Below are 17353 nucleotides of genomic sequence, written 5' to 3'. Positions count from 1 at the left end.
TTGTGCTTTCAATCGAGACTAAAACCTACCTTAGGTTTGTTATTGTTGATCTGACTGCTCCTCATTAAAGCGTTTGGAAAAAAATTGTTCCTCCTGATGGTGCTTGAAATGAACAAGGATTCTCCCGGACGGCATTTCGTGCTGGGATAGTTTCCACATATTCCCGATTCGGTATCGAAGATTGTATTGGAAGGACATGACAAATGATAGTTCAAGCCATGTCTGCAGATGTAGTAGGCGGCACAATTGTTTGGATCTGAATAAATTCCAGATTTTTCACAAGTGCCAAAAGGTCGGCTTGGCATCGAATAGTCGATTTCTTCCAAGGTGTGTCCTAGAATTCAAATTGTATCAATTTCAATGTAATTGATACAGGGTGTTTCATGAAAATTTGTCCAGACATTCAGTGAATATGCAGAACATTTTGAGGACTATGAAACAGTGTTCTAAATATGTCCTGGGTATATTATTTCGAAAGATACAGGTTTTATGGATTGTATCGTAAACTTTCGATTGGCAACACGCTTGAAAATCTTTATGGATTTTCATAAAAATTTCAGGAAATTAGTAGGTGGGCCATGGTCAATGGTACCCTGACTTCTACAGAAAACAGAAAGTATGATTTTTTTGGAAGTTTGGTTTCTTGGTTAGGAACCACTGATTGAAAGATTTTGCTCTTTCAAAGTGGGGGTACCCCCTCCATGAGTCAACTCTAGTTGCGCCACTGCATAAAATATAGCTTTTGACAGAGTTGGCAAAAAGCTTGTCTGGTAGGTTGTTTACTGTAAGGTGTTTTCCAAGATGTAACATAAAAATCATATTTTTCTCAGTCCAGACCTGCGCCATTGTCAAGCCACTAGAAATGAATAATGGACTTTATCCTATACTCATTTTCTGAAATTTTCATGAGAATCTATAAAGGCGTTCAAGAATCATTCCGATTGGAAGTCCCCTAGGATGTCTTGCATCTGCACTGAAATCCTATCCAGTTATTCTTGAAACACCCAGTATACCAATTAAGTATTTTTTGATATTTGAATGAATCTGATTTTCTTAATGAATCCAAAACATCAAATTTAATATTTATTATGAATTAAGCTCAGAGAACAAGTGCAACTACAAACTCACGTTTCAAAAACTGATTGACAGCTCCCAAAAGTGGCCATTTTTCTCCACAAAGGCCTTTGAAGTCATCCATATCGGCAGACCATACAAAAATTCCTCCAAGTTCTAAATCTTTGACGTACGTTATCTGGAAATCAAAGATAGCTAGAGTTGGACAAAATTTAATTGTTCTCCGGATTATGGTTGAATTTATGCAACAGAAATGAATCAAACGAGTTTTTATTTGAAAACTAAATTCCAATCGGTATTTTCTTCAAAAACTTACAAATTAAGTCAGTCTGTTCATTAGAGAGGATATTCTTTCTCTAAAACTTGATTTTGGCTACTCACCTTTTTCTTGATACTGTCCGTATTATCGAAAGCTACCCACTGATCCCCGTTGACGATGTAAGGTGCTCCAGAAGAATCAGAGTGCAGCTCCCACCCTTCGTGCATCATCAAGTCACACACTTCGAAGTAGGCCAGGAATCCTTTGGTCTGCGTGTAGTAACCCTCGTTTCCTGGTCCTTTTATTGGCGAGCCCATCAATGTTTCATTCGAGTTCAACAGAGTGAAAGACCTACCGAAGAACGGGATCCCAACCACTAGCTTCGACCTTGGCAAACCTTTTTTCAACCAGTACTTCACTGCGTAATCCTGGAAAGGGAAAATATTAACTTCATTGAAGATATAAAGAATATTGAATACCTTCAATGAAAAAGAAGCGAATTTGAATTATGTGCAGGATTTGTTATTATTCTTTTTTTTATTGAGTCATTCATGCATGCCATTTATGTATTGAGAATATCTACAAAAAATAAACAAGCGATTTTGATGCTCAAAATTTCGATTGATTTTTTAAATAATGGTTTTCAAGATCTATACACTTTTGCATGCGATTGAACTATCATTCGAAACATTTGTTGCAATCAGAAGATGGTAGGTAGTTCTAAAACAGGCGTTTTGAGGGCCTCAACCTCATCTTCGGGCGATGAAAATTGTTGTCCACGAAGTTTATTTTTAATTTCTGGGAAGAAGAAGAAGTCATTAGGTGCCAAGTCGGGGCTGTGAGACGGATGACCATTAATTTGATTTTGGTGTATCCAAATACTCTTTAGTTGCATTTGATGTATGTGAGCTCGCATTGTCATGATGCAAAAGGATTCGTCGTTTTGGGTTTGTTTCTCTCAATTTACCGTAAACTTCAGGCAATCAAATGGTTTCATATCACTCTGAATTAACGGCCTTTCGAGTTTCAAGAGCCACAATTGCTACCAGGACCAGTTTTCGTGAAGAAAGACGCCATCATTCGCTTCTCAACGCTTCGAGAACGAACAAATTTTGTTGGCTTTGTTTCACATTGAAACACCCAAACTGCCGACTGGTCTTTTCTTTCTGGCTGTTATGCATAAATCCACGACTTTTCACCTGTGAATATTTTGTATGCCGCCACCACAGTCGTATTTCGAAATAATTTTACGGCACCAATCGACACTAGCAATTTAGCGTTATACAGTGGCTTTGAATGGTGCTTCATCGCCAAGAGTTGAATTTAGTTGGTAGATGCATTTTTTTTTGAGTTAGATCACGTCGAAAGTCAAAATTTCCATCATTCGAAAATATTCACGAGTTAAATCCATATTTCGGGAGAGATGAAATTCTCAATTTACTGTAAACAACAAAAATTATGGTAGTATCATACGTCAAAACGTTATGAGTAAGTGTCAAATTTATGATGTCATTATCAGATTTCAATATCAGTATTGCCAATTCTCAATACATAAATAGTAGCCCTCGTATTTACACAAAAATTCTAGTTTTACTAAATTGAAAGATAAAATTCGGTCAACACGTAGAGATCCTCCAAAATCTTGGTATAATGTTAATTGTTATACTCACTACATTGAAGAAGGTGTCCAAATCCTGATCATCGGGTCTAACGTTCAAATTAGCATGATGCTCAGCTCCAGGATCCTTATCTCGGTGGAAGTTGTACGCTTGTAGATTAACAAAATCCACTAGATTTGCCAATCTGTCAGGTCTGAAACCGTCTTCAATTCTAAATCTGGAGGCAGGGACAGCAATAGATAGCAACCATTCTCTGGGACGGAACAGTTCATTCAATTCTTCGAGGAGTAGAACGAGGTATTCTTTATCTGAAGTATGACCGCCCAGTTCTTCATCTCCTGGATATTGCCAGTGTATGTCCAAACCGTCGAAGTTGTGGACTTTCATGAACTGAATTACTGATCGAATGAAATTTCTTCTTTTTGTGGCACTGGAAACCATGCTGGCAAATCTGTGAGGTGCACTCTGTTCCCCTCCACCGACCGATATCATAACTTTTAGTTTAGGGTTCAAACGTTTCAAACCTGTAACAGCTGTGTATCCACCTGAAAATCATAATGAGCTGATATTTTTTCGCTTCTGTAGAAATTTGGTCTAATCTTAAATCTGGATAGAGTTTCAAATTTAAGAAATGTCTAAACTAGGGATTCATCAAGCCAAGTAGCTTGAAATTTTCACCAACTACACGACTTGAAAATCAAGCTCGTGAAAAATTACATACTTGAGCTTGACTTGATTTTAGATATGTATTGCTTGACTTGATATCAAGCTACTTGATAGTACTTGAGCTTGATATGCACGCGTCGCACGGCTTATATTTCTGCAATCTCAGACTGAAGCATTCGCCAGATTGATTTTATTAGTAGTTTTCTCACATTTCTAGGATATCTATTGGTAGATTTTTGTAGTTTCAGAAATATCTTTCTCTAGTTCTGTGGTTATTCCGTTCATTCTTCCACATCTTGTAGAACAAAATCGTGCGAGAATATATCAGAAACGCACAGTTTTCATGGTTATATTTCTTTATTATATGTTGGTACTCCGAACTTTCCGCCACGGCTTTATCTGTCAATTCATCGATTTGCCTTAAAGAAATCAGTTCTGCCAACCAACATTTTTCAATGCAAAAATCACTAAATTATATTTATGGAAATATTTCATTAATTTCAATGAAAATGCAATGAATTAGAGAAAATAATGTATAATACAGAAGGCTCATTCTACCACTCGTTCATTCCAAAACTCGCCACTTCGTGGCTCGTTTTTGAATTTTGAACTCGTGGAAGAATATCAATGTCTTCTGCACTTGTATTATAAATAACTATTCCAAACTTGTCCAAAATGGCCAAGGATTTTTTATCAAGCTACTGTTGAAAGACAATTTTCCAGAGCTGCTCTTACAGTTACAAAAACCCGCAATAGGTTAGGTAAGATGCCTCAGATGTCTTAGATCCTGGATGGAAAATTATGAAATCAAACAAAGCCTTGAGGTTTCTCAATATTAAGAAACTTTGTTTTTTTATTATTTTTTTATGATTAATAGTGATTCAATTTATGTTTCTACTTCAAAAAAGTTTCGGTTCCCTTACAATAAGTAATGAAAGTGTTTTTTGCAAGGTTCCTTATAATTTTATAATTTCTTAATTGATGTGACACCACACAATAACTGCTAAAATTCAAGTAGCTTGATATGATTCAAGTACTTGATAAATAAAAACTTGACTTGAGTTTGAGATTGACTTGAAATCAAGTCATGCTCAAGCCAAGTAGTTTGAAAATCAAGCCAAACCGTGAATCCCTAGTCTGAACTGAAAACAAAGACTTATGTCCTCCGGTAAAAATCTTTTTACAAAACCTATATTCTTCACCAATTAGATATTTCAAAATTTAAGTTATGAATAAATTCATTCTTATAATGATGAACTGTTAAATTTTACCTTGAATAAGATCATATTCTTCGTCGTTTGGCGTTATCTGGAATGAATGTGGATCCATGGCAGCAAAAGCGTAAATTACATGGGTACAAGCAAATGGATTCAAGTCTTCTGGACGGAAGGTCTGTGGTTCCCTCCTGTACACAGCTTGCCCCTGTACGTAACAAATTATTCTTTGTCCATCGTTGTCATGGGATAATACTAAAACAAATTTCAAATGATAAGATTTTTATGTCAGCATTATATGAATTTGAATGTTAAAATTATACACCCTTTGAAATTTGTAAATATTGGTTCATAAAAATGGATAAGAAACCATTGGCTTCGCAGCCTCCTATGTTTTTCACCATAATTTGACCCCCATGTTTAACTTTGTTACTAAAAGAGGTACAAAAAAAATGTTTTCTACAAAAGTTTCACAAATTCGACTAGTGTTTTTTGAAATTATTTCATAAAACGAAATATGTACAGAGTGGGCAACATATTGATTGCAACTTCATTTTTTCAAATGGAACACCCTGTATATTTCTCTATATTTCACTAGCTCTTTTTCCTCTGACTTTTTAATTTTAAGAACCACCTGGCATGCTCAGTACTCAGTTTTCAAGTGGTAGGCTGCGATAACTGTCTAAATGCTTTTTTTTGAATTGGCAACGATATGACATACGTTTTTCACTATAAATTGGAATTGGATAATTTGGATGCAACTCCATATTATTCTCGCCTTGTAGCATTCTAAGTTTTATTGTTTTTCACATAAAGTGAAAATATTTCGAATTTTTCCGCTTCTGTGTAGTGCATATTCGATAAATAGTTCAATTCAAGGACAAACGTATGTCATATATCGTTGCCAACGAAATTACTCAAAAAAGGGCATTTTGATTTATCGCAGCCTTCTACTTGAAAACTGATTACTTAGCTTGCTAGGTGGTTCTTAAAATTTCAAACTCTGTGGTACTCAGAAGAAGAAGAGAAATAGGACAAACATAAGTTATATATTCGAAATAAGGGGAAAAAAAACTAGTCAAATATAGAAAAATATACAGGGTGTTCCATTTGAAAAAATGAAGTTGCAATCATTATGTTGCCCACTCTGTATATATTTCGTTTTGTGAAATCATTTAAAAAAACACTAGTGGATTTTTTTGTACCTCTTCTACTAACAAAGTTAAAGGGGGGGAAGTCAAATTATGGTGAAAAACCCGGTACAGTGTAATTCATTTATCTTGGTAACCCAATTTTTTTTATTCTGTAAAAACGATGCTTTGTACAAGACAATACTGACTTGAGATCTGCGTAAGTATTGGTTTTGGTGTGATACAAACATTTTTTCCTACCTTTGCCACTTTTAATCCTGCTTTGTGGTCTGGCTTCAAAAGATTCTTGTACCCATTGGTTAGGATGTACCAACAGCTGGTGGTAGCCATTATCGATTCGATATGGTGAAGCTTTTCTGTAATCACTCAACAGTGTTCTGAATATTTGAATCGGGGAATAGTAAGATACTCCGAAATATTGAGGCTGCTGATAATTGCTGCTGAAACTCGGCAAGTTATTGCTATATTGCAGCTGGTTGTTTGGGATGTAGTAGCTGTTTGTTTTATAGTTGGCTGGTAAAGCACGAAGAACGTTTCCGTCAAGACCATATTTGATTGGGAATTTCTTATTGAGATCGGATCTAAGGACAGGAATGTCTTCAATATCCTCTTCTTCAGAAAGGTCTGGTGTTGGACGCTGTTCCACTGCATCTCTAAGTGGGAGTCTCTTCAGAGTCTTAGTTCTGAAAAAAGAATAGCAAATTTCACAAGGAGTCCGTTTATTTTGATTGGAATGAGGAAACTTTTGGGCGCTATTCATTCATGAACAAATTGCACCCGTAGAAATCACATAACTGAATTTCGATAAATGTGGTCTCCAAGGGCGCAATTGTAAGATGTGTAACGAGCGCTGAAAGGCTCCTAACTTCACGTCAGTACTTCCTTATATTTTTCGTTCAGATTCATGTAGAAGAATTTTCTACGGTTCCCACACAAATTTTCACGAAGCTTGAAATTATTTTTTCATATCAAGTGCTATAATTTTGAATCAATTTGGCAACGAGTTATGGTATTTGCCCCTTGATACGTTCAGGAACATGTTCCATTCTTATCATTCATATTCAGAAAACAATTCTATTATAAAATATTCAATTGCAACTTTTATTTCTACTGATTAAATTCAAATAAACAATAGTGTATTCTAAAACAAGTTGCAGAATGGGATTCTATTCCATTCTATCCAACACATGAGTGTTGGAATTGCCTTCTGCAACGAGTATTAGTCGATATTTTCTCTATTTCAGTCAAGTTTTGTGAATTATTGTCGAAAATCAATGAAAAATTCGGATTATACATCTTAGTGACTTTTGTATTGTATTTTGGCAGATGGTGTTACTGTTACGAAAATTGACAGATTATGGAATTTGAATCGTATATTTCGAATTTTGGAATAATTTACAATTACTCATTAAATTCGTTAATTATGTCTAACGAAATCGATTTATCACCACATGAATTAAGAGAAATTGCGAATAATGTTGCAGATCATTTCACTATTTCCAAATTATATCATTTTGACAATTATTGACGTTTGTTGAAGATTGATAGGATTGGAAGTCAGTATAGACAACCACAAAACGAAAAATATAACTGAAAACAATGCTGTAATGAGTTCATTACAGCACTGTTTTTAGAATTGTAATGAACTCATTACGATACTGAAATAGAGAAACATTATTTTACAATCCACAATTAAACTATAAGAATCAGAACAAGGACATCAATTTCAGACAAGCCTATCCTGAAAATTTGAAGTTTGTTGATCGTTCCGTTCGAAAGTTATCTTATCATGTATACTGAGAAAGTAGCATATTTAATTAATCTTCTTCAATCGATTCTTTAATTTGGAAAAGGTTGAATACGCTTGAGCTAGCTTAGTCATAATAAGTAATTAAAACAGATGGGGTTCGTCTCGAGTCGAAAACACCTGACGTATAAAAAATTGAATTAATTGAAAACATCTAATGATTCACAACCGCGAAGATTGTCATGTTATTACGTCAAATTAGTGCAGGTAACCACAACCCACAAACATTTGCGGTTGGATCTCCCCAAGAAAATGCGAAATAACGTGACTTACATGTCTGGAATGTTTTCGACAGCAGCTCTCAACGGCAGTGATCGGGTTCCCAATTCTTCGACCACGTAAGATGCTTTCCTGTCCAAAATAGGAATCTGTTCTACCGCGCTCCTCTGGAAAACTGGAGCTCCTGGAGGTGGTTCATGTTTATTTCCACCTATTGTTTGGCAGATGACTAGAATCACGAATACCTGGAAAAGGTTGTTATTATTGAAAAGTATACATGGGAAATGATTTATTGCTTCAAATGAAACCATAAAGTAGAAACAATGCATGAGTAATTATGCATGAAGGATTAAGAAAACATATTTACCAACCGCTCTTGGTTTATTTTAACATAGAAATCTTCGTCAGCAAAATTTTAAACCTTCATTAAATTTATATTCGAGGTTTTCATGTTTTGAGTAATTAAAAAATGTTTTAAATTTTGAAAGATGGTTTATTATTCGCACATAAATATTACGTGAATTGTACATGCTTAACGATTCTTCGAATCAATAGATATATGTACCGGGTTTTTCACTATAATTTGACTCCCCCCCTTTAACTTTGTTACTAAAAGAAGAACAAAAAAAGTTTTCCTACAAAAGTTTCACGAAGTCGACTAGTGTTTTTTAAAATGATTTCAAAAAACGAAATATATACAGAGTGGGCTACATTATGATTGCAACTTCATTTTTTCAAATGGAACACCCTATATATTTTTCTATATTTGTCTAGCTCTTTTTCCCCTTATTTCGAATATATGACATATGTTTGGCCTATCTCTCTTATTCTGAGTACCACAGAGTTTCTAATTTTAAGAACCACCTGGCTAGCTAAGTAATCAGTTCATAATTCAAAATGCCTTTTTTGAGTTATCTCGTTGGTAACGATATATGACATAAGTTTGTCATTGAATGAAACTATTTATCGAATATGCACTACACACAAGCGGAAAAATTCAACATATTTTCACTTTATGTGAATAACAATAAAAATAAGCATAATTCAAGGCGAGAATATATGGAGTTGTATCCAAATCATCCAATTCCAATTTTTATTGAAAAACATATGTAAAAGGGCATATTGAGTTATAGCAACCTACCACTTGAAAACTGATTACTTAGCTTGCCAGGTGATTCTTAAAATTTGAAACTTCATGGTACTCAGAATAAGAGAGTTAGACCAAACATATGTTATATTTTCGAAATCAGGGAAAAAAGAGCTAGACAAATATAGAAAAATATACACGGTGTTCCATTTGAAAAAAATGAAGTTGCAATCAATATGTTGCCCACTCAGTATATATTCCGTTTTGTGATATCATTTTCAAAAACACTAGTCGATTCCGTGAAACTTTCGTAAAAAACATTTTTTGTACCTCTTTTAACCAAAGTTAAAGGGGGGTCAAATTATACTGAAAAAACCGGTACATTCCCTAAATTTGAAGTGTAAGTACACCATTCTGTTTTTGATATTGTTGAGATTGAATTATCTAGTATTTAACATGTATTTCACTGCTTGTTCAAACAATAACTCGCTTTTTTATCAAGGACTCGAACATATACCTAGTCAGTAAATCATTTCATATGATTGAAGACCCTATTGATATCTCTATTAGTTAATTTATGTTTTTCATTCTTCATCTTATGTTTCAGAATGGGTATAATTCACCAGAATTATCTTCCTGCGGAGTAAAACTATAAAGTAACAGCAGGTGGTCGATTGAGAAGTGACAGGTTTTTATAGTTATGAGGAGGTGGTTACGTCCGTTAAAATTTTGGAAGTTTACTCACAAAACTACGCCAATAAATTCGTATTTGTTTGTTTTGCTTCATTCGAAGATAGGACGATATAAAATTTTAATTGGAAGTCTTCAACTGAGTTACGATACTATAGAAATTAAATGAGGAAAGTCAGAAGCTTTTGAGCGCTCGTGTTTGATACTTCAAATGCACTCTTGATCACTATAGAACTGTAAAACCAAAATTTTTGAGTGAATACCAAATAACATGCATTTATGACTCAATATATTAAATATGTGGCCTCCAAGGCTGCGGTGGTGTATGAATGAACGAGCAGTTAAAAGCTTCTGAGATTTTTTCGAAAATCTGTTTGAATTTTTCGTGGTTCTGATCACGAAAACAATGAAATTTTGCAAGAACTTCGAATAGTCATTCTACTTACAGAAGTATTAAATTCGAAATGTTTTTATGATAATCCAGTCAAATTTCTTCGATCCAGATATAAAATATTTTTCTATCATAAGTTTCTGAAAATAATCGAGTACCTATACCTATTGATAAGTATATTTTTTGTTTTATTTTGATATTCACTCAAAAGTCATGAAATCATATCAAACCACAGAAAAAATTGAGTATTGTCTCACTTCCCTAAATTCGCCATGATTTCCGGTTATTTTTTCAGCTTACTCGAAAGTACAATAAACTTTTGATAGGACAAAAATTAAATCAATCAGAATTAATTCGAGTGTAGGAGTATCTGATCTTTTGAAACATGATATTGTTGACAGTGACTGGCGGAATCTGACAACGGTTTCAGCTTAATTTTCGTACATCAATGTCAATGTTAACTGTTCTTTGTAAAAAATTTGACGATCAACACTTCTATTCAAGTGGGTTTAAGGTACTCTATCGGCCAATCAACTCTATTCTAATATGAATTACTGATGTGGCAGATTAAAATCTGTTGTATCGAATTTCCGAAACAGCTCTATCTGTGACTGGAATAAAATCTACAGAGGACAGTTAATTTAACGAACAAGAGAAAAAAATCGAAAAAAAGCAGACTTGATTTTAGGAGATTTTGAACGCTAAATACCAATTTATTAATACATTCGAATTTTTGCGTTATGTTGTCATGGTTTCGAAAACGCTATCAACACGAAATTTTGCACAAAGCTTGAAATGATCACTATACAGGGTGTTTCATCTAATTAGAGCGTTCTCGAAGTCGAATATGCTTAAACCGTTTTTGAGATATTTCGATTTTTCAGAAATTGAAGGGATTTTGTACAAACCTTTCAACTTCGAAATGAATAAATTTATTTGAATGACTCCTGACTTTTCATAATCATTGAGAACTCTACGAGGTGTTCTAATGTTCAAAATGAGACAATTCTTGATGAATCATCGAAATTTCGAGCTTATTCCAAATAGCAATCTTATCGTTTGAAACTCAGAATTTAAAAATGACAGATAATAATAATAACACAAAAAAAGATCAATCCTAAAAATACAAATACAAATAATATGCTGCGGAAAATTTAAGAAAGTCAGGCACCCAACATTTCCGATTTTTTTTATGGCGAATTAGATATTTTTCAAGAGTATTTCTTTCCTCTTCTATTCATTATCTATATTCAGCCGAAAGAAGTATTCAGTTGATATGGGAAGAATTATGGTAGAGATAATCTTACTGAATGAAGTTGTTTGAATGTATTAAAATCAATTCTATCAACAGGTTTTTGAACTCAACTAATCGTTTGGAATATTGAGAGCTTAAATACCTATCATTTTCATTAAAAAACCTGCGCAAACAAAAAATATTCATATTCAAAATTGTGGAATGTCGAAATCGAATAAAAAAAATGCGAATAGATAAAGAGTCAGCTGATCTACATAGTCGGACGATATATCTTGTTTATAGATATATTTTTCTCTCAGAGAATGGAGTATGCCCAATCATACTCCATTATTTAAAAAAAGAGACAAGTTATTTTATGGCTATATTTTATAAATTGTTCACCAGTTATTAATGTATTAAGTAGTTATGCGAAAGATTCTTTGGAAGAATTTATCTCGTAATAAATGTCTATATTCGGCCAAAAAAGCATGAGGAGACCAGAAATGAAGCAATTCCCTGTAGATAATCTTTTAGAAATGGACCCGTTTGAATTAATTGAACAGAGTTCTTGACGCCAACTCTTGACAATTGCTAATCTATTCGAATTTTGTGCTCTTCTACACCTTCTATTATAGCACTATTCTGTTGATAAGAGCTGAACTATAATGTGTGGATGTATGTGGTCGAAATCCAGTTGACATTCTCCTTTGTTCGTTCTTCGGATAATGACCTTTCTAATGTTCTCCATCGAATTGAATACATAATATACGGGTGTCAGTCAAGAGATATATCTAATCTGTACCGGACATAATTGAATAATAATCAACAAGTGCAAATTTTCCACGAAAATTTGTCATATTCCCTTCTTATTGAGATTTATTAGGTAATTTCCGAAGATAATGATCTTAAGTGGAAGCGGCGTTCATCTGTACAATTTACATTTTTAATAGGACGATCTCAGAACGAAACAGTTAGCAATTCTCATGATATATGGGTATCAGTGTTTAGAATACAATTATCATGTATTACTACTTTGATGGATGTTATGACAGTAAAATTATACAGGTGTAAGGTGAAAGAATTGAAGTATCCCTATATTCTATCGACGATGATTTTCAATTTCAATCATTTGATAGGAATCTCTGATGAGTAATATGAAATATGCGAAAATTACATGCCAATCAGATTTCATGACTTAGGCAATATCTCATTGCGAATTTATTGGGAGTTGGACACAGGACGAGGAATTCATTCATCCTCAAATCGATAACTGGTTGTTTTCGCAGATGGATATTTGGTGATCTTGTAGGAAGTGGAACGAATTGATCTCTTGAATAATTCTGGTTGCTAATTATATGAATTTTGAGATCCAGAAAAAATTCAGGATAACATGTTGGGAGAGAATCTTAATAGAGTTCAACAACTGATGTAAATATAATAATTTGGAAATATCGCCACACAATACAGTTCTGATAATGAAAATATAATTCCTATACATGATATTAGCATAAAATGATTTTTTTCTCATGGTTTCTCCTCATTGTGATTAAATATGAATCTATCTACTTCTTCCTTAATATTTTTTGATTGTACCTACAATTTAGGAAAATTTTGTATATCTTTTAGCGGGCTTTATTTATATCAAAAGTGGACTCAGGGCCGCCGCCAGGAGCAGCATACATTTTGCCAGGGCGCCAAATTGTAGGGGCGCAAAGTCAGTTAAATAAACAAGACTTTTTGCACCTTTATGAACCACGTCGTTTTTTTACTATAGTCTCATAAATAGAGCATAATACTTTTAAACAAAGCAGGACGTTTTTTGTTAAAATCGACAAAACTACGTTTGATAAATTTGACAAGGTGATTTCAAATTGAAAAACACGAATTCATAATAAATTTCAAAAGAAGAACAAAGGTTCCTTTAAAGAAAATTGTGATAATTTAGGCAAGCAGTGCGGCGAAATTTTATTTTGCCGGGGCGCTAAAATGTCTGGCAGCGGCACCGAATGGACTTAAGAATGTGGGTTAATATCCACTCTCTTATATCTTAATTGCACCTTTAATGTGAAACAACACCTTTTTATCATCGAATGAGTTTAAAAGTTTTATCGATAATTCCATAATAGAATTATTTGAACAACTTAAAAGTTGGTAACATTAAATGATAACAAAATAAAACAATACCTAAAACAATTCGGCGCTCACCAATTAATGACATGAAAACGTGAGGAAAATTATAACAAAATAACAAGGAAAAATTCATAACGATAGGTCATAAAGTCAGTCTTTAGAAATATTGGAATTGCGGAAAAAACTCAACAATCTGATGTCCAGCTAGCAAGCACGTTTTCATAACAAGTGGTTCAAGATTAACTGTCAAATGAAACAGTTATTGACATAATTTCAAATCGACCAAATCAGTTCTCACAAATATATGTATACATATGTAGCTACTACTTACCGATTTATATTTTCCCATTGTCGAAAAACACTTAACCGGCCTTATCACAAAAAATTCATCGAAAAACTAGGAATATCTCAATGCAAGTCTTCAGTCTGTATCAACCTGCAACAGAAAAGAACATTTGAGTGCAATGTTAGGTAACTGAATCCCAGTAGAATTTTTCATACGTGAGTTCTAGTGACCAATATCGTCGGTCTTTACTATCCGATTATCATTCTTGTCAGGATCTTCGTTCACTTTGACACCCAGAAATTGTAATGTGAGGTCTTGGTCGACTCAAATCGATAAACAATAGGATAAGGTGTTCGGCCTTTATTTGTTCGCACGTTGAATCATCAACAGACAATATTTCATATGAAAAACCTTAGAAGGTTCGGCAAGGTTGGAAAACCAGGGATGTGCCGACGACAGATAAGCTTTACATTCATATCATCAAAGATGAGGTAATGCCGCGAGAGTATAATATTTTCAGCGATATCATAACGCTGAAGGAACTCTCATTATAGCAACACGTATAAATAATAATAAGTTTGAATAAAGGGGTCTATCCATTTCAATTAGGCAATCCTAAGACCTGTCAAATCAAAAATAGAACTCACCCCCAGATGTTTGTCGCACTTATTCACTGACACCCTGTATAGAATAGATGAAACCCTTGAATCACCGAAAGCATAATAAACATATAAAAACAGTGGGTATTTTTCAACGAATTGTAACAATTAATTTTCACTATCCTTCAAGACAGCTAGAAGTCTCTTTATTTTATACTTTGAAGAGTGCGAAGGCACAAAATACATAAACGAAAATGAATCATGGAATGATTCAATTGTTAAAAAAAAATTCAATGAATAGCACTGTGTATTTACATCAAGATATCTACATCAAATAATAACATTTGAAGCTTCACTCTTCCCCGTCTCCAAGTGACTCATCATCGAGAGGAAAAAGTTATGGAAATCAATACAAATTTATTAACTCCATTAGAATAATCTCCGTCTAGTTATTAGCAACAAACCAATCTTCAGATTCTCGTCAGAATGCTACCTTTTTTTTCCAAAGGTGTGCTCTTGATATTCATTATAGCATCGTATCTCTTGAAAAACCGGTATAGAACTTCATTATAATAAAATAAACGAATGTGATGTCTACCTCCGACAAAAACAATTTGCCCTTATACGAAAATGTACAAAACAAAGGAGTTCAGTAGATAAATTAATGTAGCATCCGAAGGCGCAGTGATAATAAAGTTGATGGTTGAAATGTTTATAACTGGTAACGATCACTTGATTTCGTTTTTATCACGGAAAATACTGTGTCTACGATGTAAACAAATATCGAATTCGAATCAATTATTTTTGCTTGGAAGGTTAATACGGCACGGTACATCGCTTCCATCCATTCAAAAATATCTCTGAAGTCAACTTGATGGTTCTTACAAAACGGGACATATGTTTCACTTGTTCACTTTTGCTCTTTTATGTGGAGTTCTTGTTCATTTCTTTTCCTTGCAAAATTCCAGCAGAGTTTCACCAATATCAATTTATCTGGCTCATATAATGATAATATTTACCGCGAAAATTATTGGGTGAGTCAAATCTATTAGAAATGATTTCGTTTACGATAGAACACACATATTTTGAAGTCGAACCCTCTGAACTAGATCAGAATAGATACAGACATTTTGTTGAAATTGAAGCACCTTTTCTCTGGAATAAGCGCACAAAAAGGCTGATGATGGAATACCAAAGTTATGGTTTGGATAAAAACACACATGGTCCATCTCCTATTAAACCAATATTTCAGAATGTAGATGTCTGAGTTTGAAGAATTTAAATTTTAAATGCGAATCATGGATGAATAATTGAGTAAAAACAAAACTTTTTCGAAAATTTCAGTGTTTCTCAAAAAATAGCAAGTTCTTTTGCTCTTTTGAATTCTAATGTGGCCTTTGAAAAATTCCATCCCATAAATAGATAATTCCATTCGGCCTTTCAGGATCAAGATAGCAGAATACAGACTTAAGCCCCTTACGTTCCAAAACAAGTTCGGAATAAAAAAATGTTCCGACTGATTTGCGAAGTCGAAAGACCCAACCAGAATTATTTTCTGCACTAACCTGATATCGAAGAATACAAATAAAAGTCAAAAATCACTTCCATGAATATAGATAAAGGTGCGAGAGGTACTTTTGAATAATTTTCAGATTTTTAACCAGTACATTGCACCTTTGGTGTTATTCGATTTGAAAGAATATCATTTATGCAAATTATTAGGCTCCGAATAGTATTATATTTCGGATATTTCACTAAAAGTTTACGATAAGTGCGTCTTCAAGATAAAAAAACAGAAACGCATTATGTTTTTTGTCACTTCGATTCATGTGATAAATAAATAAATTGGAAATAGAATTCCTTAGCGAACACACAAAGCTTCTTTTATAAAAGTATAAAAATGATAAAAATATGATGTTCCACGGTTTTTGAACTCAGGTTTATTCAGAATGGAATATTGAAAATTTCATAACTGATAAAATTATTTAAGATAAAAATATACAGGATGCTCCACCATTGACGCGATTCTCTATTACGGTTAGGATCTGAAGTTTTGGATTTTTGTTCGATCACTAGGTTTCATTAAAACTACATTTTCAAATTGTTTGGAAATACACAGTGTGTACCAAAAAACTCTAAATGACCAAACACATGTTTTTCCTTATGGATCAACCAGTTTTTCATTGAACTTTCAGGTTGCATGGAATAAATGAACCCAAGTTTGTTAGAAGTTTCTTATGCTTAGAACTTAACGTTTTTGAGGTATTTCGATTTTTTATAAATTTGGAAACCTAATAACTTCGAAATGAATGAATTCATTTGGATGGTATTTTGAAAGTTAATACTAGAAGAACGGGGGTAAGTACTGGCTTTTTGATAATCATTGAAAACTCTACTGGGTGTTCAAAATGAGACAATTTATTGATGACTTATTCAAACCTTGATATCGAGCTTGTTCTTTCTCTTTTATACATTAATTTTTATAACGTATCTGTAGTTTTGATATTACAAGAAAAACAAAAATTCGAACGGCCATATTTGAGGAACCCCTTATTATGGAATTAGGACTATAAACGAACTTCATCGCGGTATTTCCCGGTAGGAGAAATGACCCCGATTCATTGAAATAATAATAATAATAATAATCGAGGCATTCAAGATAGATGCCTACACTGAAATTCTCAATCTCTAGATTTTTCGTTCGAGTGTTATCGTATTTACGGATGGACAGAATCTAATTTGACTACACCTTCATCATCAACGAGTCGAAGCTCATTGTGTCAGACTATTTCTGGCTCAAAATTATGGAAAAACATCGTGATGAGCAGTTTCAGGGACGGTCCAAAAAAATTATATGAAATGAATATTCCAATCCATAAAATGATACGAAAGTAATTCGAGCGTTCAGAAATGTCAGCAGTGTAGCC

General features: G+C 33.6%; 1 protein-coding gene across 2 annotated transcripts in view; it reads right to left on the bottom strand.

Annotated features, from left to right (window-relative positions):
* LOC123681326 (probable chitinase 10) overlaps window positions 1-17353 on the bottom strand; it is a 40798-nt gene that overhangs the window by 22436 nt on the left and 1009 nt on the right. Inside the window, exons 1-9 of one of the 2 annotated variants that reach the window (XM_045619665.1) lie at window positions 14475-14493; window positions 13873-13977; window positions 8064-8254; window positions 6224-6666; window positions 4890-5087; window positions 3004-3497; window positions 1456-1761; window positions 1129-1252; window positions 30-334 (exon numbers count right to left, since the gene is read on the bottom strand). In XM_045619665.1, coding sequence (XP_045475621.1) covers window positions 30-334; window positions 1129-1252; window positions 1456-1761; window positions 3004-3497; window positions 4890-5087; window positions 6224-6666; window positions 8064-8254; window positions 13873-13890 — 2079 coding nt within the window. In that variant the 5' untranslated portion in view covers window positions 13891-13977; window positions 14475-14493. Of the gene's footprint in view, window positions 1-29; window positions 335-1128; window positions 1253-1455; window positions 1762-3003; window positions 3498-4889; window positions 5088-6223; window positions 6667-8063; window positions 8255-13872; window positions 13978-14474; window positions 14494-17353 lie in introns of those variants that run through there. The other variant, XM_045619663.1, reaches the window with a different exon arrangement.

The sequence above is a fragment of the Harmonia axyridis genome, chromosome 5 (assembly GCF_914767665.1).
Source record: "Harmonia axyridis chromosome 5, icHarAxyr1.1, whole genome shotgun sequence".
Lineage (NCBI taxonomy): Eukaryota > Metazoa > Arthropoda > Insecta > Coleoptera > Coccinellidae > Harmonia > Harmonia axyridis.
Note: the sequence above shows the minus strand (reverse complement) of the source record. Positions and strands in the feature narration are given on the sequence as shown.